Below are 24,523 nucleotides of genomic sequence, written 5' to 3' on the forward strand. Positions count from 1 at the left end.
CATGCTCAATGGGGGACAGATCCGGAGATCTTGCTGGCCAGGGCAGTTGACTTACACCTTCTAGAGCACGTTGGGTGGCACGGGATACATGCGGACGTGCATTGTCCTGTTGGAACAGCAAGTTCCCTTGCTGGTCTAGGAATGGTAGAACAATGGGTTCGATGACGGTTTGGATGTACCGTGCACTATTCAGTGTCCCCTCGACGATCACCAGTGGTGTACGGCCAGTGTAGGAGATCGCTCCCCACACCATGATGCCGGGTGTTGGCCCTGTGTGCCTCGGTCGTATGCAGTCCTGATTGTGGCGCTCACCTGCACGGCGCCAAACACGCATACGACCATCATTGGCACCAAGGCAGAAGCGACTCTCATCGCTGAAGACGACACGTCTCCATTCGTCCCTCCATTCACGCCTGTCGCGACACCACTGGAGGCGGGCTGCACGATGTTGGGGCGTGAGCGGAAGACGGCCTAACGGTGTGCGTGACCGTAGCCCAGCCTCATGGAGACGGTTGCGAATGGTCCTCCGGACACTGCGAGAGGGCTGTACAAGCAATGATCACACGCACGGCACAGCGGACACACCAGGAGCCGCGGTGTTGGCCATCGAATGGCGCTAGCTGCGCAGCATTTGTGCACCGCCGCCGTCAGTGTCAGCCAGTTTGCCATGGCATACGGAGCTCCATCGCAGTCTTTAACACTGGTAGCATGCCGCGACAGCGTGGACGTGAACCGTATGTGCAGTTGACGGACTTTGAGCGAGGGCGTATAGTGGGCATGCGGGAGGCCGGGTGGACGTACCACCGAATTGCTCAACACGTGGGGCGTGAGGTCTTCACAGTACATCGATGTTGTCGCCAGTGGTCGGCGGAAGGTGCACGTGCCCGTCGACCTGGGACCGGACCGCAGCGACGCACGGATGCACGCAAAGACCGTAGGATCCTACGCAGTGCCGTAGGGGACTGCACCGCCACTTCCCAGCAAATTAGGGACACCGTTGCTCCTGGGGTATCGGCGAGGACCATTCGCAACCGTCTCCATGAAGCTGGGCTACGGTCCCGCACACCGTTAGGCCGTCTTCCGCTCACGCCCCAACATCGTGCAGCCCGCCTCCTGTGGTGTCGCGACAGGCGTGAATGGAGGGACGAATGGAGACGTGTCATCTTCAGCGATGAGAGTCGCTTCTGCCTTGGTGCCAATGATGGTCGTATGCGTGTTTGGCGCCGTGCAGGTGAGCGCCACAATCAGGACTGCATATGACTGAGGCACACAGGGCCAACACCCGGCATCATGGTGTGGGGAGCGATCTCCTACACAGGCCGTACACCACTGGTGATCGTCGAGCGGACACTGAATAGTGCACGGTACATCCAAACCGTCATCGAACCCATTGTTCTACCATTCCTAGACCGACAAGGGAACTTGCTGTTCCAACAGGACAATGCACGTCCGCATGTATCCCGTGCCACCCAACATGCTCTAGAAGATGTAAGTCAACTACCCTGGCCAGCAAGATCTCCGGATCTGTCCCCCATTGAGCATGTTTGGGACTGGATGAAGCGTCGTCTCACGCGGTCTGCACGTCCAGCACGAACGCTGGTCCAACTGAGGCGCCAGGTGGAAATGGCATAGCAAGCCGTTCCACAGGACTACATCCAGCATCTCTACGATCGTCTCCATGGGAGAATAGCAGCCTGCATTGCTGCGAAAGGTGGATATACACTGTACTAGTGCCGACATTGTGAATGCTCTGTTGCCTGTGTCTATGTGCCTGTGGTTCTGTCAGTGTGATCATGTGATGTATCTGACCCCAGGAATGTGTCAATAAAGTTTCCCCTTCCTGGGACAATGAATTCACGGTGTTCTTATTTCAATTTCCAGGAGTGTATATATCAATATGCTGCTCTTATTCAGGTATTTAATGCTCAACGTATGTTATTATAATAGTGTAATCAATCCCTGATTCTGTTGCCAAGTGGCCCACCAAAATATTCACATTTTCGACATAAAAAAAAAGTAACAATTCTTTTTATTTTCGTCCCCCAAGAGCAACGCTACAAACGATTTGGCCTAAAATTGTTATGGTTTCTTATTTGGACTGAAGAATTACTTCAAAAACAATCACTTAAACTTAAACATCAATAAAACAAATCTAATGGAACTTCAAATACACCACAAACAAGATAAAGTGAAATGAAGTGTTGTGTCTTATGATGGTTCAGAGATAAAATTGAAAGATCAGACCGTCTTCCTTGGTGTAATGTTAGACCAGCATCTCTCTTGGGTGCATCATATCGATTTCTTATGCCAAAAACTAAGCAAATAAATTTATGCAATGTGGACAATGTCACAATTTCTTAAATATGAGCAAATGAGTATAATCTACTATGCTTTAGTGTATCCATAACTCACATACTGAATTGAAGTATGGGGATGTGCTGCTGCCTAGCATGTAAACAGGGTATTCATCCTTTAAAAAAAGGCAGTTAGGATCATATGTAAGCTTAGATATAATGAGTCCTGCAAAGCAATTTTCAAAATTAAGAAACTACTAACACTCCCATCACTATATATTTATAGAACTGTTCAGCTGATGTTAAAATACAAGCAGTACAATCATCTAAATAGGGAAGTGCACATGTACAATACTAGGAGGGATGATGATTATCACCTGGAAAGAAATGATACAAAAAGTGCAGACAAGAGCCCCTATTACATGGGGATCAAATTTTATAACAAACTTCCAAAAAGATTAAAAAGCTTAAGTGAAAGCTGCTTTGAAATTGCCTTGAAGGAGTTCCTCAGCAATAAGTGTTTTTATAGTATTAAGGAATTCCTCTCAGAGGAGTAGAACACTTTCATTTGTATAAGTAAGGTTTTGGAGACAATGCTGTAGGTTGGACATAGACCTGCAACTGGTAACAAGCATCTGAGGAATTGGTGAACATCAACTGACAATGATTATTCCATTTGGCATCACACCAGAAGGTGTTCAGAAAGTGATTGATCTGGTTCTGCAAGATCATCCAATATCTCAGCAACACCTTATGAGTAAGTTATGGACTTATAAACATAGTCTGTCAGAAGAACTGTATACAAGAAGTTTATGTCTTGACTGTGTCAAGATAACCAGAAGCACCATCATGTGGAAATCTGTAGGGAACTTAAACAACTGCATCATAATGATCCAAACTTTCTTTTGATGGTTGTCCCTGTAACCCTGAAGCCAAACAACAATTGTTGTAGTTCGAGAATCCTTCTTCACCTAGGTTAAAAAAAGCTTGACAAGTCAAGAGTAATATGAAGTTCTTGTTGATCTGTTTCATTTTATATATATATTTGGATTATTCAGAAAGAGTTCTTTCCTCCTGGTCAGGCAATCAGTTAAGTGTTGTACTGTGATGTTCTAAGATGTTTCAGGAATTAGATAAGGAGAAAATGTCCTGAGAAGTGGTGTATAAATGACTGGGTACTCTACCAGGAAAATGCATGACAACATACAGAAGGAAATTTTGACTAAGAACAAGAAGATAGTTGTTCTGCATCAGCCATGTTCAACAGGTGTAGCTCTGTGTCAGTGGCACAGCTAGGGGGTGTGTGGGGAGCGATCTGCACTGGGTACCAGCTCCAGTGGGGTAACAGAACTTGCAACATTGTGTGGCATGAGGCCCGAAAATATTTTTTAAATGTCTTATGGTTTGGATAGAACAATGAGCTCAGGACAAATTTAAGACAATGCTGCTACAGTACCTGGAATGTGTTTAGGAGTTCAACCAAGAATTTGTGAATTTAAACCTAAGGTACTGCTTATACCACTCTATTGATCTGTGCAGAAAGTGAGTTCACAAGTTTCTATGAAAACTGATATACACTGTGAAACCATGTGACTTACATCAGGTTATTTTGCTGTCTTTGGCCTCAGCAGTCTGATTAAAACCTCATAAACAGAATTTACAACGATTGTAAAATGTTTAGTTTACAATTATAGTGATATTTTTCAAGATGGAATCATAGTAGTAATTCCACATCTAAGAATATTTTCGCAAGCTGCCAAATTTCCAAAGTGAGGGTGGGGTGACAAGTTCAAACTCCATGCTGGGTGCCAAACTACCTACTTTGCCACTGTTGCATGGGAGATATGAGTTCTTCCTTTCCCAAAGATGAAATAAAGTTGAAGGGGAAAACATTTGATACAATGAAAGAATTACAAGTGGAACTGCAGAGGATACTAAACATCCTATTTTAGAAGGAGCAGAAATGTTGGAATGGAGCTGATGCAGAATAAGATCTAGGTGAGACATAATAATTTTAATTAAAATACTTTTGGACAAGAAGAGAATAGAAGCTTTCGAAATGTGGTGCTACAGAAGAATGTTGAAGATTAGGTGGGTAGATCACGTAACTAATGAGGAGGTATTGAATAGGATTGGGGAGAAGAGAAGTTTGTGGCACAACTTGACTAGAAGAAGGGATCGGTTGGTAGGACATGTTCTGAGGCATCAAGGGATCACAAATTTAGCATTGGATGGCAGCGTGGAGGGTAAAAGTCGTAGAGGGAGACCAAGAGATGGATACACTAAGCAGATTCAGAAGGATGTAGGTTGCAGTAGGTACTGGGAGATGAAGGAGCTTGCACAGGATAGAGTAGCATGGAGAACTGCATCAAACCAGTCTCAGGACTGAAGACCACAACAACAACAACTTTTGGAAATTTTGAATACCACTTTGTATATACTTAATGCAACATACTGTGGCCTGTCTTCAAGTGAGACCCTGCGGGCCTGCCCCACAACGAGATCCAGTTCTTTGTGCAGTTTCTGCTGCACGTCTGGGTGGAGAACTAGGTACATCACAGCAAATGCCAACGTGTTGGACACTGATTCCGCACCAGCACCAAAGAGATCGAATACAGTGGCCACAAGTCCATCCTCTGAAAGAAAAAGAGAGAAGAAATAACTTTGACACGATGTGCATTGGATTGCTGTCACATCTATTAAAAAATGCCACAATTTTGACTGGTACTCATATGAATAGCATTAGAGCAAGAGAGAGAAGTACAGCCAAGAATAGTTTTCAGCTTAAAAGTGTGCACAATACTGTTTAGCATGTTTGTATGGTAAAAATGATAATGGCTTTACAGGCATGAAGTTTAGTGCTTTTCACACAAGATTCACTAACCTGTGAATGTAGGGTCCTTGGATGCATCCATCTCCCGCAGGTAAACGTCAATGAAATCTCGTGGATTGTCCACATCTAGAGTCTCCCTGTGCTGGTGCACTGCTTCCTGTTCACACACAAGACATCAATTAAGTTGTAATGATAAGATAAAGTACATAGTTGTTTTCTCTCTTTATGATGTTTAATCCTCGAATAGTCGCAAGGGTGACATATGTCAGCCAGCGATTTCCTTTTCGTTATGTTGTTGCCCATATGAGTTGTCCACAGATATGCATTTGTATAGCTTCAGAAAAGAGGGGGAGGGGGGGGGGTACAGTCCCCTTTAAAGGTCAATATTTCATCATCTTCGTTTGAATGTGTTATGGAGTATAAAAATAAGTTTATCCACATTGTGTGCTCTGACTGACAATTTTCAATCACATCACTATTGGTGTTGCCATTTCCATTTCTATTCTGACAAATAATTTATTTATTATTCAGTGTTTAATGTCTATATTATTGGGTTTATACTTCATATTGTATAATATGCTTCACATTGCTTCACACAATACCCTTGTTGTTGTACTGTCACAAGAAGAATAAAGCTGTCCTTGTAATTTCTACGATGCACCATGACGAATTTATTGACAGTGATACAGGGGACATGAAAAAGCCTGAGATTGTACCATTTTACAACATGATAAAAGTTGGTGTGGATTTTGCTGACAAGCTGTCTCAAAAAATAAATAAATAAATAAAATAAATAAATAAATAAATGATGAGACTCAAAATACAAGGCACTGGGCTATGATAGTGTTCTACAAGCCACTACACTTAGCTGCAATAAATGCAATTTATATTTATAAATTCAATAAAAATGAAGATCAAGCACTGAAGAGCGCTACTGTCCTAACCAATGTTGCATGGGAACTTACAAGACCCTAAATAGACAGGTTGAGGACAACTGGTGTCTAGGCAGATCAGGAGGCATGAACTTTCACCGCTTGGAGTGGAAAAGAGTGTAAACAGGCTGCAAGGGGAAATAAAGGGAAAAAGAGGAAGATGTTATGAGTGAGTTAGATCTCGGAGCAAATTAACAAGAAAGTGATGTATTAGGTGTGATAGGCAGACCTGCCGTGATCATTTGAAGGCACTTTGCATCAATTGTTTGGACAGTGCAGACTGAGTAATACATGTATCAGGAAGTAATTTTGGAAATACTGGTTTAACTATTGTATTAGTGACGCTTACATACAAGTACTGCAGTACACAAACGACACTCATTATTCATTTTTACTGCAGTATAAGTTTATTTTTGTTTGTTTTCATTAAAATAGATAATGTGTGGACATTACAATAAACATAGTGCATCACCTGTGGTGCTGAGTAATTATTAGTAGAATCTTACATTTTTTGTTTCATTTTTAAAACAACATTGAAAACAATGGTCGCTGACAACTGCCACCCATGTGACCAATAATGTAACAGAAATTCACGCTACTACTGCAGAGTCTCTAATTGAACTTCTTTGCTTCAGTTCAGTAGTGATGTTTGCTGTGTGGTGTTGATGTATTTTCAGTATTTTTGTGGTCTTGGACAAATGTTTCATTTTAAAATGGTATGTGTTGTTTTCTCAACAGAATTTTATCAGGTATTGAACTTTTTTTAAAAATATTTATCGAAATGATTTTGATCACTATTTTATTCAATTAAATGATTTAAATGCAACTTTTTAAAATTTTTAACCCTCTGTTACATCATTTTAATCATCACGTTAAGGGTGGAATTAGAAACCTGAGCTTAACCTACACATCACTGTACAGATGGTTTTAAACATTCGAACCTAACCCCAGTGACCTCACCCTGAAAGTGAAAAGCTGTTGTACAACTGGCAGCCATGCCTACCTGTCTGTATCAGTGCTTACTCTGACGTCAGCTGAGAGAGGTACAATCATAAGAGAATGTTTAAAAATGTGATGTCAAGCTTATAGGTCTAAAAAAAAAAAAAATTCTCGTACATTTTAGCAATCTGACTTTACTTGACAGTGCTAAAAAATCACAACTGTCCAGCCTAATTCCAGACATACAATAACCCTAACTGGATAATTTGAATAATATTCCTCAAAAAAATGTGCACATTCCTGCATGCTTGATAGTGTGGTCTGTGTGTTATTTGTTACAGAAGTCATTTCAGTAGCAATTAGTAGTAATTAAGTATTAAATTCTTATATCAATCAAAAAAGAATGAGAAAATGAAATGTTTGGTATCAATTTGTAAGTCTAGAAATATTATAAATCTAAGTATCCTGATGTATTTTCCTGTCTGTATGTGAAGGGTATTTTCAGGAACTATTGTAGGGTTATTGACATGGTTTTCAGCAACAGATAGACTGATTCACTAAGAACGTTTGTGTACACATATTACCATTGCTACACCAGACAAGGTGTCTGGCCTATAATGGGACTATACCTGCGTGATCCTGAGAAGTAACACCAGTTTCATCGATTTCGGATGAGTAGTTGATTAGAAAAAAAATCAGAGGCCTTAGAACTTGAATTTACCATGTAAATGGGATTGATCTTGACAGCGACGAAGTGGAGAGTCATCGACAAATGCAGAAATACATCAACATCAACTATGGCAGCAAACAGAAAGATGAGTATTGTTTTTGTTACTGAAATTCCAAACAGTGTTAGCAAAAACTGTTTTAGGTTCCATGTCCTACAATTAACTTTAACCAATCCTGTGTCTGGAAATTTCTGACAGAACTGATATCTGAACTTTATTTTATCAGTTGTTTAACAATATTTCAATTAGAGACAGGGCAGGGCAGGGGTAACTTTTTCTTGATATGACACTCACATAAGAGAGGTAGATGAAATGTGGACCACACATACAAAGAATTAATGTACAGAATGTAACTGAAAAATGTACTCAGCAATATGAACGGAAATGACACTTTTATTGAAAGTCAGCACTGACACTGAAGTCACCACAATTTATAATGGTCCACTGGACATTATATAAGGCAGGACATGGTATTAATAGTGTGTAAGACCATCATGGATGGCAATGCATGTTCTGCAGTGTGTTCCCATGCTGGCCACAAGGTTGTTAAGGAGTTCTTGTGGTAGGGTGTTCCACATCTCCACCAGTGCAGTTGACAGCTGCTAGATGGTCATTGGTGCATGTGGGCATGTTGCAATACTTCTCCAGAATGCATTTTACACGTTCTCGATGGGATTTAAGTTGGAGAAAAAGGCAGGCCAGTCCACTTGCTGAGTATTCTCTCATTCCAAGGGCTCCTACTCTCGCACTGTTTAATCTGATTGCACATTATGATCCATAAAAATGAAGTCAAGCAGAATGCACCCCCAAAAGATGCACACAGTGTCACAGTAATGTCATCCAGTGAATGTACCGTGTTCAAAGATTTGCGATGGCGCCACAAGCATAGGGACTGGATGGATGAGGAATGGGACTGCGTGGTCTCCTCGAATGGGAGTGGATACATATTGAGCAGTAATTCTGGGCATACTCATGTGGAGAGAGATGGCAACATGTAAGGAAGCAAGGAACATAAGTTTTGGTGCTCCAGTTGTACGGTTTGTGGAGGCATAATATTGTATGGGCATACTGACGTCCAAACCTTTGAACATGGTACACTGAGCAGTTTACGTTATTGTGACACTGTAATTCATAATGCGGGTCTTTTCAGTGTTGCACTTGGTCCTGGATTCATTTTATGGATTACAGTGTCCGACCGCATTGAACAGCACTGGTGGAGGAGCTCACGGAACAAGAAGGTATTCAGCAAATGGGCAGGCCTGCCTTTCCCCCTACTAGAATCCAATTGAGAACATGCAGGGTGCATTGCGGAGGTATACTGCAACACAACCACGTGCACCGATGACCATCCAGCCATTGCCGACAGTGCTGGTGAAGAAATGTAACACCCAATAACAAGAATTCCTTGACAACCCTGTGCCTAACATGGGAGTATATTGCAGAGTACACATTGCTGTCTGTGCTGATCACACATGATATAAGGAACAATGTCCTGCCATTGGCAATGTCTAAGAGACCATCATAAATCACAGTGACTTCAGTGTCATTATAGTCTTCAAATAAACGAGACATTTTTATTTGCAAATTTCTTTTGGTTACATTCTGTACAATACTGTGGCAGTCCTTTCTAGGTAAGGTCAAAATTTCATTGAACTACCTTACTCTGTAGCAAAACATCATGTAAAAGCTACTTTCGTCCTTAAGTTTTGCATACCTTTCTGTTAACTATGTGAAACCAGTGGAGGGTCCTAGTAACATAATAAATGGAATTATAGTAGACTTGTCTTTTATTACTATCATGCAAAATTAACTTCTGATTAGCGTGAAGAGGGAGATTTTATTTTGTGTGCCATTGACATAATGGAACATTTTAATTCAGTTGTTCACACGCACAAAGAAGAGATACCATACCTAGGTAAAGGAGCAACTTCACAGTAAAACGTTGACAAGTTTTGATAATGAACTCGACTGCAACATCAAGTTAAATGAAGCGACATGTTCTTTGTAATAAAACACAGTCGTGTTAATCCAACCTGCAAGAGAGAAACTTACTAAATCAGTTAACTGTCAAGTTGCAAATAGAGATGGAGGTGCCTAGATCTTCTGGGAAACTGAATTTGAAATGACAGGAAAGGCCTTTCTGATGGATTACTTTCCATCAGGCGGTACCACAGACGTAGAAAATTTCTGAAATGACAAAATTTCTGTCGACGATTGTAATTATTGTCTCTTCCCACTGTTATGTCATTTTTGACCAGTAGGTGTTGTGTGTAAAATTGACTATTTGTTGTATGTTTTACACTATCCAATCACAAATATCTGAACATCCCTATGAAATGTGGACCCGACCACTAAATGTCAAGAGAGGTGGACTCATTAGTACAAAAGGAGGTGTGGAGTGCTATGTTCCAGAAGCGAAGCAGTAACAGCAGAACAGGTCAGTCAGGAGACTCAGTGACTTCTAACATGGATTGGTTACGGAATGTCACCTGAGTAACAAGTACATCAGGGACACTTCAACCATTCAAAGCTGCCATACTGACTACTGCTGATGCGACTGTCAAGAGGAAACGTGTAGGAACAACCACAGCTAAACTGAGACCAGGCAGATCTCATGCACTAACGGACAGGGACCGTCAAGAATTGTGGTCATAAAAGAGTCACATGAAATTAGGGGAAGAAATCACTTGTGAGTTCAGCTAGCAGAGTTACAGTGGATAAGGAGTTAAAAAGATTGGGGTACAGTGATCAACCAGTCCTCATAAGCCACACATTTCTGTAGTCAGTGTTAAGTGACACTTGAGGTAAAGAGCGAAGCCGTTGGACAACAGATGACTGCAAATGAGGAATCTGGGGTGATGAGTAACATTATATGCAATGGGAGTCGATGGAAGCGTCCGATCCCACCCATCGGCTTTGACCCATGACGTAAGGCTGTTGTGGTGTGTGACGTCACAACGGCGCAGAGTTTAGTTTGTGAGAGTGGCATGTTTATAGGTGTCTTTTTGATGTGATCGGTGGTGCTCTCTGGTGGTGTGTTTATGTGTTGTGTGTTAGGTGATGTTTTTGGTTTAGTTTGCATGTGTTGCGTGTTTATAGGTGGTGTATTGTTGGGGTCGGTGGTCTTCTCTGGTGGTGTGTTTATGAGTAGTGTGTTATGTGGCGTATGGGGTTCACTTGCGTGGAGCATTGCAAGTGTGTGGTATCGGTGGTGACTGTGCTTTCAGCAGAATATTTTTCAGTGAGTTAACGATTTTGTTTTTGTTATGTTGACGTTATTGTAGTTTCTTTTTGTTCATCGTGTGTGAATTTTGGAAAATTCCTTTGTTTATGTCTTTGGTAGGTATGGATATGACTGATAAGGTCAACAGTTTTTGGTAGTCGGTAATGATGGAGGTCAGTGCATTGTCTCTAATAAAATTTCTTCAGCTATTTGGCCTGTAGGCTGAAGTTGTGAAGTGTTCAGAGTGTCGTGAAGAACTGAGACTTACTAAAGTTCCGGCTATTTGCGAAGATGTCGTAAGGATAACAGGTAAAGGGAAGTGTTCGATTGCAGTTTTGATTTTCTAGGTGGTTTTTTTTTTAAAGTGTGGTGGTGGTGAAAGTTTTGAGATTTACAGTGAGGTATCAGTAGTTGCTGTTGACCTATATAGACCAAGGGAGGAGTTCGATACGAATTTTGATTTTCTAGGTGTTTTTTTGTGGTAGGATTAAGTGTGGTGGTGGTGAAATTTTTGAGATTTATAGTGTGGTATCGGTTGTTTCTGTTGACCTAATAGGTCAAAGGAAGCGATCGATTCCAGTGGATTTTTGTGTGTAGTGGAATTTGGGAAGGGTGTGGGGTCTTGTTATTTTAGGGTTTTTTGTCGTTTGGTGTAGTGGCGTGTGTTAATATCTAGTTTGTCCCCAAACAAAAACCCCCAATTTCTCACGCTTGTCATGTTAGTTTGATTAGGTTTTTTGTGGAAGCCAATGGAACACTTTTTGGATGAATTAGAGCTTCTACTTCAGTTCAAACCCGTGTCCTACATCACTACATCCTCTGGTTTCAGTGCTTGAGGAAGAATGCGATGCCATTCCTCAGATAGTCTCCAGCAGAATTCAAGCTGTCAAAAATGTTATGTGGACAAGAAAAAAGATTCCGAATTTTCCCAGATTTCCTGGTTAAAAATACACTTTACCTCTAGTGAAAATACACTGGGATTGACAATATAATTTCCCTCAGATCTGCAAAACTTATCAGTCCTTTGAATGGCAAAGGTTTTATACACCATCGTAGAACTTCCTGCCACTTTAGGAAACGAAACCCGACAAAAAACAACGCGTTTTGGAAACATACTTGATGAGCAGCAACGTGTACACTGCATATTTTCGAACTGCGAAAGTATAAATTCAAATTCCACTAAATACAGCATGGTAGCTTTCGAAGCACTGTAATTGAGATGGGCTTTTGTCAGTCATGTCACATCATCTCGAAAGTAAATTATAGCAGATATTCTGAGCATAGGGCAAGTGATGCAGTGAGCCAATAGCAACATCACTGTTAAGCAGTGAAAACACATAAATAAGAAAAGTTAATCATTGAAATTAATATACTTACAGTACAGCTGCAAGAAAAGCTGTTTCACATACACTGTTGGTCGAAAAAAAAATTTTGCTGTCTTTTCCAGGGGTGTGGCCAGGCAGGATCCTAAGAGCACAGCTTAACCCTTTCAGACCTGATTCCTTATTTACTTATTAAAAAAATATCTGACATCATTTTTACATTCAGGTGAGTCTCCTGACAACATTTTTCTAAGAAAAAAATTCATATGAGTTCTAGGTTTCTAGATATTTAATGTACACAATTGTGTTCATCGGGTCTCGGGCTTCATGTCATACATTATAGAGGTTAACACTATGGATCAAGTATGCAACTCTTTATTTCACTTTAAAACAGAAGAAACAATAAAAATAATTCCAAATTACAGTTCTTATTTAAACAACAATGGTCAAAACAATGATTTTAAGGTTTCGTATGAAACTGCAAAAAAAATTTCTGTCCTTTTGGAGACATAAATGTGCTTTACATTTTCTGCACTGAATTCTAGAACACCCTGTACATTTTGGAAATTTGCAGCGTCTTGGAGCTCCTACATCATGCAAAGGCAAATGGTCAATGGAATCAAACTGTATCTCTGTAGTTGGTCATAATTCTCCTCTTTTTCTTGCTATGACTCTCATGTCTAAAGCCAGTCCTTCATCAGTCACCTTCTTCTGGCACAGTATCAATCCATCTGCTACCCTGATACGAAAGGAAAAAAGGTCCATTTGCTTCTTCTTTGGGATAGACAGGTTGTCTGCATCTCGTCTGTATCCCAACCAACTTTGCACGATGGCAAAGTCAACAGCATGAAAAATCACACGGAAAGGCTATTTTTGAAATCTGATGAAAACTCTGTAATAGCTTATCTATTGATCAAATAGTACCACACCATCCATCGCATGATTAATCTTCTCAATATTTCAGGCCTTTCTACTTTCACATATTTATAGTGTTTTTTTGTCCCAACGCTCAGCTTCATCCACTGAGCCTTTACCAACAAAGTTTGAACACAATACAACTGACCTATACTCCAACCACTTACACATAGTAATGTCATCAGCACTAGTGATTTCTTCTCAGTAACCTCTGGTTTGTTTCATTATTATTTTATCATCTGAAAAAGGCAAGTTCTTTCCAAATCTGTCTTGACGGAGAGTACCTGCTGCATTGATGCCTTGAGATATCAAAACTTGAAACAGATGATAAGGTGAAAAGAAGTTGTCAAAGTATAATTTATGACCTTTACCTTTTGAGAGTGGAACAGAAAATTCTAAACCAACAGCAGGACCTAATCCAAATTTTTTACAGTATGTGGTATTTGGTTCAGTTGTAGCACCTTGATACAAAAGGAAATCATGCACTATTCCACTCTTTTCATGTGAAGACTTTGATTCCCCATCGTCTTGGTTTCCCCTTGACATACTGCTTTGCAAAAAACTTCCCAGTGAAAGGAATAATCCCGTCACTGACACTAACATTCTCTTCTATAGGAAGTTCACTGCACCATTTTCGAATGGCTGAGTAAATTGGCCTGACGTTGTAAAATTTATATTTATTTTTGGGTGACTTTTCCAGATTGTTCACCAAGTGTAGATTTGTTCATAATTCTAAAAATCTGTCTCGTGACATGTTTTCCCAAAACACATTTACCTTCAGGCTTGTATCCCAATACATTCATAATCTGGGAAATTTCAAGGTGCCAGTCAACATATGCAAACCAAATATCATCTCTAGTACCTGAGGAGTTGTCTGCTAGAATGAGGATTTGCCTCGTTGTAATGCATAAATATGAGTATGTGCTGCCATGCTAGTAAACATATCATCTGTTATATATCTTTTGAAGTATTGCATTGGAGAACACAAGAGAGATTCTTCAAAATTTAGAGCTTTGTATGTTTCTGCAATGGTACTTAGAGGCTTTTGTTTCCATTTTATGGACTCTTTAGGTGTCACCATTATGTTGTCACACAGATTATTCAATTCTGGGTTGTTTTCATTGCACAAAAAGTTCATTTCAGCATCCACCAGCTCTCCATCGTCTTCATCTTCAGATATGGTGTCCCTACACACATCATTCACGTCCACTTTATTTGCTCCAACACGTTTTACTATTTGTGGAGCTTGCCTTTCAATAAGTGGTACACTGCCATCCTCATCTCCACTCAAACTAATGTCAGCAACGCCACCATTTTCAATTATGTCCATAATCAAGTCCCAATCTTTCTCCACAGAAAGATATTCCTTATCCATATTTGTAAGTCAAAAGCCAGCAATATAAAATCATATGTACAAGTCACTTATTCTCCTCCTTGCTGCTAGAACTGAAATTAATGGAAAAATTGCCACACATAACTACCACAGCCATGCAAATATAGCTGAGACACATTTTAGGTTATTTTTCCTATTTTACACCATTAAGGACCTGTTGTACACAAATGTATACATTAATCTTATCTGATACATAACACAAATATGAGCCGAATGAAATTGCCGATAAATTCCACTGAAAGAATGTCTAATGTTTCCAAAAGAAGGAAACCACACAAAACATTCATAAACAATACCCACAATGTGACTATATAGCAATAAAGTTAACGAGTAATGGCTTCCCCCACAGAGAAAACACCAGAGAGTATATTTTACTATGTGGTTCACAGACAGCTCACAAGAGAGCAGCAGCTGCTGGAGTATGGCTGTCTTGGCTAAAAGAAACATACACAAATGTGCACAGTGGGTTTGGATGCACCTGACATTTCTTGTCAGCAAAATATTAGTGAACAAACTTTATGTACACAATTGTGACCACCAGGTCTGAAAGGGTTAAATCGAAACAGCTGAATATTTCTGAGTAGCACCATTATAAACCACCATTCGCAATGTTTTCTCGCGAGCTGTTAGAAATCTCGGCAGTTGTGACGTCACGCTCATCGAAATAAGTTTGTTGCAACGAAGTATTCCATAGTCTTCGTCCTAAAGCCTTTGACATATTTTGCTGTCAGCAAAGTTTGGTGTGCACTGTGTTTTGTTGCTGTAAATGACGCACTTTCTTTGAAACTCTAGTTCATTTTGGTGTTATTCTCTAGTTTATGCTTTTTACTGCAGTGTTATCCTAAAGCCTTTGACAAAATGTCGGCAAATGTTTATGTATGCTCTGTGTTTTGATGTTGTAAATGACACATTTTCTTTGCAACTAAAGTTTTAGTTTGCTGTTACTCTCTCGTTTATCTTCCGTTACTGCAGTGTTATTCTGCAATAGCGGGCTAAAGTAGAATTCTTTGATAGAGAATCAGTTCTTGCCAGCCAAAATTACAGAAATTTAGCTGAAAACTAAAACAATGAAAAATTCCCGAAATTCTAGAAAATTTCCAAGTTTTTCCAGGACGAAAAAATTCCCGAGTTTTTCTCGAATTTTCTGGTTAATCTGGGGCGCGTAAACACTTCCATGTTAACATTCACTAACAGATGTTCGGATACTTTTTGATCAAATAGTGTTTATTTGCTCGCCATATGCTGGTGTGTGGCTTGTCCTGATGCATGCCTACTACCGCTGGAAAATGGAATAATATATGAAACTGGACAATCGTGGGAAATAAGAAGTAGGTACGGTCGGTGGCGGAAATGGTGACTTTTCAGACGTTTTTGGTTGCTTGAGTCATCCACGTAAAAATAAGCTCAAAGAGTGATTTGTGGCGAGTGCAGCCGCTCACCCGAATGAAGTCCTGGAGCTGCGTCCTGGTCTCGACCTCCCTGGTGTAGCCGGTGAAGCCGGGCGCCAGCTTTGTCATGAAAGGCAGCAGGCGCCTCAGAACGCTGCCCGTCGGATTGCCAGACCGGAACGTTTCGTTCACGCCTTCCAGCAGCTTCTTCAGGCGCGCGTCGTGCCTCTCGAAGCGCGACCCAGCCGCCACGGCCCACAGTACGTTCACCATGTGGATACCGAAGAGTTCAGTTACCTGAAAAGTTCAAGAGAGTCACGAAAGTGCAGATATTGTTCGCTAGAGACAGTGAAAATCCTTTACAACAGCAGTTGTCCCCTCGGTCCTCCGAACAATGAACCATTTGAGTGCGAGGTCGCAAGTTCAATCTTCAGTGCGGCTCATTTGAAAATGTTGTGTTACCAGTCGTGTCAGGAAAAATATTAGCTGCTGATGACTCAACATGTGCAACAGGTCGACAGCAAATGAGAGTCCAGGGTGCTGCAGGGATCAACCTTCTATGGGATGTATGTATTACACTTCACAAAATGGACATTGTCGGCATTCAGGAAATGTTCAAAACAAACCATTAACTTGCACGATGAACACCGAATGAAAAATGGCACGCAGCAGTGATCACGAAGATCCGTACCATCAAGATTGTGGGCAAATTCCCTGAGATTTACGAACCGTACAGGAATCTACTCTTAAAGAATACATATAGAATCATATTGGTGTAACAGGCTGATGAGAACTAATGGAATGCAACCGAATGAGATATAATCTGACGAGGAGCTTACCGTAAAACTGGCTATTCTATAAGGCGTAGCTGCATATAGTGAGATAATATGTTGTATAGGTATGGAGAAAACAAACATCCAGAGGCTGAATTTGACCAGTGGTTCTAGTTTATACGAATTGCAATGTCAAACACTCTACAAGAAGGGTAGTTTGCTCTAAAGGAGTATGAGTTTTAGATGTAGTTCAGCAATCAAGTAAAAGCACGTTATTTTGACCAGCTATTGGCCAAAAGCAGTTCTCTTACGCCCATTTTCCCACTCTTGCTCACTGTGACATAAATATTCCCTACTGTCCTTGCACGATAATGCACGCGAGAAAGAACTGTTGGAGGCAGAGCACCTTCAACTTGTCACAGGACAACAAATAACTTTCCAGCCAAATTACCGTACAGATTAACAGTCGGCATAATTGTATACGAAATGCGTTAATGATGTTAGTTGACCTTGATACAGTTTTCTCAGTACCTCTAATTTGCAGCGTTCCTTTCACATGCATTACCTCTTCAAATCCCAGCTGGTTGAAGTGGATAACAAGTTCATTATTGAACTATGGAATAAATTTGTTCATCTCATCTACAAATTTTCGGGCCGAATTCGCACCAAGCTGACTCAAAAACAAACTCCATCCGAACAGGCCTTGGATGGCCCAACGGTACCGACCAGCCGCCGTGTCATGCTCAGCCCACAGGCGTCACTGGATGCGCATATGAAGGGGCATGTGGTCAGCACACTGCTCTCCCGGTCGTATGTCAGTTTCCGAGACCGGAGCTGCTACTTCTCAATCAAGTAGCTCCTCAGTTTGCCTCGCAAGACCTGAATGCATCCCGCTTGCCAACAGCGCTCGGCAGACCGGATGGTTACCCATCCAAGTGCTAGCCCAGCCTGGCAGTGCTTAACTTTGGTGATCTGACGGGAACCGATGTTATGTTAGTACACGAAACTGATACTTTGTTTAAAATTTAGTTGTCTTATGTTTTCCAATTCTGTAGCACTGTCTGAAGTTAGGCAAGCATCCACTGCTTCCCTTGAAATCACTGTAATCTATGTCACGCGCAATTTGGCATATGTAACGCAGCCGTTCACTATCGTGCACATCCTGTGAACTGTGTCGAGCATCGTTGAAACGTGCAAGCACCAGTTTTTTGTAACAAGTCCGCCCTGTCCTCCACTGAATATTCGTAACTTTTGTTATGCACTACACGGTCACATTACTGCGGATTTATCTGAAATCTGTTAGCAATTATTTTTCTGCTATACTTCAGATGATCTTCCACGTACGTACGAGGGGGGGCGGGGACGCGAAAATAACAGGTATTGGGCTGCGGTGGGGAGGGAGAGTGGGGGAACCCATTGTTCGACCAAGTGTCGGTTACGGTCACGCCATCTGAGTCAGTGTGCGAAGTTGTGTCGCTGTGAGTGCATCGGTTCGTCAGTGAGAGCTTTTTTTAGTAAAACAACTTTTTCCATTTCGGCGAAATCGTGATTTCAGATTGTCGTGAGGGACGCGCGGCTGTGAATTTGTTTCCTGTGGGGAAATCGGCCGCGGAAAAGATGTAGAAATGTCAACTGAAGACCAATCCCATTTTGGGCGCCCCTCAACGTCAAGAGTGACGAAAACGTCGACAAAATCAATGCGCTCGTTCGTGTAGATCGTCGCTGAATCATTGATCTACTCTGTGAGATGTCTGAAATATCACAGAGTTCAATTAAGAGGAGTTTACCCGAAGATTTGAACATGAGAAGGGTTTCAGCCAAATTTGTCCCTCACCTTCTCACAGATGAGCAAAGGAAAAGTCGACTTCCGGCATGTTTTGAGCTCCAAAATCAGCTCAAAGAGGACCCTGAATTTTTTTTCCAGGGTGATTACTGGTGATGTATCGTCGTGCTATGGATACAACCCCGAAACAAAGCAGCAGTCAAGCCAGTGGGAGACAAGGGGGTCTTCTCTTTCAAAAAAAGCTCACGAAGTGAACTCAAACATCAAGACAATGCTCATTTACTTCTTTGATTGCAGAGGTATTGTGCAGGCTGAGTTCGTTCCCCCAGGTCAAACTGTCAACCAGGAGTACTACTTGGAGGTTTTGAAAAGATTAAAGTAGAGTATCCAGAAGAAAAGGGCAGATCTGTGGCGCAACGGCAACTAGTTCTTCCATCATGACAACGCACCGACCCACGCCAACCTCTCCGTAACGCAGTTTTTGACCAAAAACGGCGTGACACCGATTGTCTATCTCCCCTACTCACTGGATCTAGCCTCCTGTGATTTCGTTTTGTTCCCCGGATTCAAAAGCGATATGAAAGGAAAGCGTTTTGTCACTGTGGAAGAGGTAAAGCAGGAATCGCTGGCAGGCTTAAAGAACATCACAATAAGTGAATTTAAAAACTGTTTCGAACAATGAAAGGATCATTTGAATAAGTGTGTTGGGTCAGTGGAGTGTAAAAATATTGAGAAATAAAGACGTTACGACAAATTTCCCGATTTTTGGGTACCCCTTGTAATTGTTTAGTTCTCGTTCCTTGAACAACTATTATCCTTTACTATGTTTTACTAGCGATGGGATTTGTGGCTCCCTCTCCAAGAAGGATGATGAACTACATGCCTCGACACCTATTTCAATTTCACTTTCACTTGTGAAGCACGTATCATATCATTGTCCTCCTCATGCACATTGTCCAGACAGTCGAGCAAATTCGACAGCACACATTCCACGACTCACCCAGTAGGAACGCTAATATTTCTTCTGCCACTTATTTCTCACTGTGTGGAATTCCTTGGATTTCAGCAACTGTTTTAGGTCGCTCGCTGGTGTGGGATGGGAACAATGTCACCTTGCAGGGAGGTGGTAAATTGATGCCACCGCTAGAGTCCTGCAGGGGTGTTGGATGTTGAGGTCTGTGGCAATAATATAGGTGGAAGAAATGCAATCTATATGGGTGAGGAAGGAAGTCACAGGGGATGGAATGATTAGGTCGGATATAGATGGTGGCAAGTGGGAGTACTGTATAAGGATCATGGCTGAACAGGGCTGTTCTCGCAGTGGCCAACTGAAACTCTGCTGCTGGCCAGAGGAAGTGGGTTATCTGTCTGGTGGGAGATACAGGGAGAGGTTTGGATGTTGTGAAAGAGTTGGTGGAAAGTTTCATTAGGCGAAATGCATGGACTTTGTGTTGGGATAGGATATGCATTAAAAATGTTTATTGTTGGGGAGGGAGCGGATTTTGTAGTGCTGTCACACCATTATAAGGGATAAGATTGGTGTGTGTGGACGAGGTACAAAGAGGTTCAGACAAGGGTGTCGAGCAGGTGAACACGAAATATACCTGGTTGTGAGAGAAGGTAGCTTGAGTATTGAGATGGAAGATGGAGCAGGCAGCAAAGGAGATTTGTTGGTGAGTGTGTGGATGTTGGAATGGATGAATGTTTTGGAGGACAACTGTAATGAATTTGATAATATTTTGATAATATCTTCAGCAGAGGGACTTGGCCAGAGGAAATTTTTGAGGTGAATTGGGCTATCAATGAGATAACGACAGGGAAAGTGAGCTCAGGTCTGGTAGGTTGTGGCTTACATTTGCATTGCTTAGAGTAGGTGGGGTCGGAGTCATTGCAGGTGTTACAGGTAGGAGAGGATGCTAGGTTAGGGCACTGTTTAAGAAAATAGCAGCCTTTGCAGTGTGGACAGGTAGGTGTGCTTTTACAACTTGCAGTAAGTTGTGGTAGATCATGGCTCCCTTTTAAAGGAAAGGGCCATTGGTGACGGCAAATTCAGGGAAGAAATGAACAAGATGAGTGGAGCCACAGTTATTATTGATCTGTAGGCAGACTCTTTTTTTTCTTTCTTGTGATTTCATTCCTCTACCCCATATGGGCAGAGGAGGGCTGGCAGCGGCACAATCCGCTCCTTTTCAGCTGAGTGACATTACAATGAAATGAAAAGAGGAAACTAAACGTAAAAAGCGGAAAAAGGGGGACATAAAAACACATTAAGTGGAGACAATGGGAGTCAAAATCTACATTGACATGGGGACATTCATTGGGAGACGGTTAAAAAAAAGTTGACATAAAGTTAAAAGAACACAGTTGGCGAGCCATGGGGCACTTAAAACACACTGGAGTCACATTCACAAGAAAAAAGTTGGCCACAGTATAAAAACACACAGAACAAGAGACACTCAACAAACTACTATAAGCAATGGAACACACACGAAGAATAAAAACTTCCGGGAGGGACATGCTGAGGGAGAGGAAGCCTGAGAGGAGGGTAAAAGAGGGTAGGGAGCTGGAGGGGGTGGGAGGAAAAGAAAAAATGGGGTGTCGGGTGGCGCACCAAGAGGCAGGACCCGCACAGGGTGGGAGATGAAGAGGAAAGGCAAGTCAGGAGGGAGTGCAGAGACACAGAAGGGGAGTAAGGGAAGGGAGGGGGTGTAGCAGGGAGGAAAACCGCTCATGAGAAGAGAAGAGGGAGCCCTGAGGAGTAGGAGGGGAAAAGTGGGGTTAGAGTTAGTAGGAGGGGTAGAGATCAGGACGAAGCTGATCATCCAGGAGGGATAGGTGCTGGAAGTTGGGTTGGGAAAGGAGGTGGAGGGTGTGGAAATGGAGAGAGGGTGGGACACAATGGAAAAGGTGCAGCAATGGTCTGGGGTTAAAGAGGATAGCAGACACCAGAGGGTGTGGAGGATCTAATCAGTGTACGATGTACAGGGTGCGGATGTATTCAAGGAAAAGAAGAAGATGTGGGAAGGGGATGAGGTCATAGAGGATCTGTGTGGGGGACAGAAGGCAGATATGGAAGGCGAGCTGGAGTGCATTGCATTCTAGGACTTGGAGGCCTTTATAGAATCTGGGAGAAGTGGAAATCCAAGTGACACTGGCATAATGAAGCATGGGGTGGATCAAGGCTTTTTAGGTGTGAAGGATGGTGGAAGGATGCAGTCCCCATGTTCGGTCGGACAGGTTTCAGGAGGCGGAGTCTATTGTGGGCTTTGTGTTAGATCGTAAAGAGATGGGGAGTCCAGGTGAGGTGACGGTCAAGGGTGAGGCCAAGGTATTTCTGGGTAGGAGTGAGGTGGGTAGGATGACCATAAATGGTGAGGTAAAAATCGTGGAGCTGGAAGGAGTGGGTGGTATGACCTATGACGATTGCCTGAGTCTTGGAATGGTTGATGCGAAGGAGCCACTGGTTGCACCAGGTGGTGCACTGGTCGAGGTGGGTTTGAAGGGTAAGTTGGGACCATTGAAGGGTAGGATAAAGGGCCAGGAAGGCGGTCTCGTCAGCAAATTGGAGGAGGTGAACTGGCAGGGGAGGTTTGGGCATATCTGCAGTATACAGGAGATAGAGGTGAAGGGAAATGATGGATCCTTGGGGAACGCTTGGAGGGGGATAGAAAGTACGGTAGTTGGTATTGAGGTCAGTGACATAGGAGGGACTATGGGAGAGGAAGGAAGCAATGAGATGGACGAAACTGATGGGTAGAGCTTAGGTCTGGAGTTTAAAGAGGAGCCGAGGATGCCAGACACTGTCATAGGCATTCTGGAGGTCGAGGGAAACAAAGATAGCCGAGCGACAGAAGTTGTAGGGAAAGAAGATTGGTAAGGTTAAGGAGCTGGTCGTCAGCTGAGAAGGAGGGCCGGAAGTCACACTGGGTAAGGTGAAGGAGGTGGTACTGGATAAGGTAGTGATGAATACAGTGAGAGAGGATGGACTCGAAGACCTTACTGAACATGGAGGTGAGGCAGATGGGACGATAGGAAGAGGGGCGTTATTTGGGCTTAGGGAACATCAGGATTCGGGAATCTGAAGACAGACAGATCACAGCCTGTTAAATAAGCACAACATTTTGTTTGAACAAATGAGAATACTTGCTCACGCTACAAACTATTGGGACTCTGTGATGAAATTAGACTTTGCGACAACAACTTCAATAGCGACACCAGCTATGGATTTAGCAATGCATGGAGACTTGCACTTGACAAAGAAAAAAAACACGGAGAAATAGTTCTCGGAGTTCACCGCCTGAAGCGATGGATGGCGCTGCAAGTAACGTTAGATAGAGAGCGTAAGCAAGATCTATGGACGCAGAGGGTGCCACCTCTGTAGGCGCCATCATGACGTAATCCAGCCAGTCGGATGCCGTTCTGTGAGAATGAAAGAGGGAACGAGAGTCAGTTTTAGTCCTGACGAAGATGATGGCAGTTATCATGTAAGCTCGAAATTTTATCCCAATTTGACGCACTAAGTGAACTGAGAAATTTTAATGCAACAAAGTATCGACTCGTGAGAATAACAGAAAAACACCCATGTACCTATTTGTTACTATTACTATCTTCTTGCCATGCTTGCACAATACATACCACTGACATGAATATTTGCAGTCTTATTAATTAACCAAGTTACTACATTAATTCTCAACTGCTTCATTTTCTTTAATATGAATAATTATACATTTTATTTTTTTTAACACCATCCCTTGAGGTTGTGGGATCACACGTTCCAGAAGTCATTAAGCAAGCAAATTTGGTGCCTATGATACTGTATATAAATTGGATTGATCTTGACAGCAACGAAGTGGAGAGTCATCGACAAATACAGAAATACGAATAACTTCAGATATGGCCCAGGAAAATGTGTTGAGACCCTTGTAATTCATCTTGTACGAGGGCGTGCTGAAAAGTAACGTCTCAGAAGTTTGTTGATACAATCTCTGTAGAATGTTTGACTTCGTTGACGGGGCTACAACCTCATCTGCGCTTGCAACTGTTCATCCCTGTCGAAGTGAAGTCCTCAAACGTGTCCTTTAAGTTTTGGAAACAGACGATAGTCTAATGGTGGCAAGTTGGGACTGTATGGAGGATGATCGACGACAATGAACCCAAGGCGTCGGATTGTTGCAGATGTCGCAGCACTTGTGTGTGGTCTGGCTTTGTCATGCTGAAGGAAAGGGTGCCCTATGCGTGGACGGATGGATACTTGATTACAGCTCGCTGTTTCTCACCCACCGTCATAGTTACGTTGCACACCGTCATGTTAGACGCTACAATTCGGAGCCTTCCAGTGGCAGAGTGCTGGAAACATGATGATGATGAGTCCCATACTCCTTCACAGAGCGTAGGGGAGCGACGCGGGAGACCCGCGCCGCCTTACTACGCAAGGTCCTAGTGGAGGTGGTTTGCCATTGCCTTCCTCCGACCGTAATGGGGATGAATGATGATGATGAAGACGACACAACACCCAGTCATCTCGAGGCAGGAAAAATCCTTGATCCCGCCGGGAATCGAACCCGGGACCCCGCGCTGGGGAAGCGAGAACGCTATCGCGAGACCACGAGCTGCTGGAAACATGTAGACATGAAAATAAAGATGTAAAGAGTTGTTTTATTTAAAAAGCTTTAAAGTTTTCACATAAAAATTTGGAGGCATTGCTTTTCAGTATGTCCTCGTATATCAATAACCTTGCAGAATACAGTTATAGTGACTTCAGACTTTTCGCAGATGACGCTGTTATCTGTAGCGTGTGCAAAAATATTCCTTTAGGTCTTGATAAGATTCCAAAGTGGCGCAATGACTGGCAACTTGCTTTGAATGTTCAGATGTCCAGATATGTAAAATTGTGCTCATCTCAAAATGAAACATATGTAGTGACTTATGACTACAATACCAGTGAGTCAAACTGGGATTCAGCGACTCATACAAATACCTGCGTGTACCACTTTGTATGGA

At 42.3% G+C, this 24,523-nt stretch overlaps 1 protein-coding gene across 1 annotated transcript in view; it reads right to left on the minus strand.

Annotated features, from left to right (window-relative positions):
- LOC126088175 (methyl farnesoate epoxidase-like) overlaps positions 1–24,523 on the minus strand; it is a 153,778-nt gene that overhangs the window by 17,413 nt on the left and 111,842 nt on the right. The window contains exons 5-7 of the mRNA XM_049906299.1: positions 16,019–16,264; positions 5,179–5,284; positions 4,750–4,930 (exon numbers count right to left, since the gene is read on the minus strand). Coding sequence (XP_049762256.1) covers positions 4,750–4,930; positions 5,179–5,284; positions 16,019–16,264 — 533 coding nt within the window. The remainder of the gene's footprint in view (positions 1–4,749; positions 4,931–5,178; positions 5,285–16,018; positions 16,265–24,523) is intronic.

Source organism: Schistocerca cancellata, chromosome 6 (genome assembly GCF_023864275.1).
Source record: "Schistocerca cancellata isolate TAMUIC-IGC-003103 chromosome 6, iqSchCanc2.1, whole genome shotgun sequence".
NCBI classification, from domain to species: domain Eukaryota; kingdom Metazoa; phylum Arthropoda; class Insecta; order Orthoptera; family Acrididae; genus Schistocerca; species Schistocerca cancellata.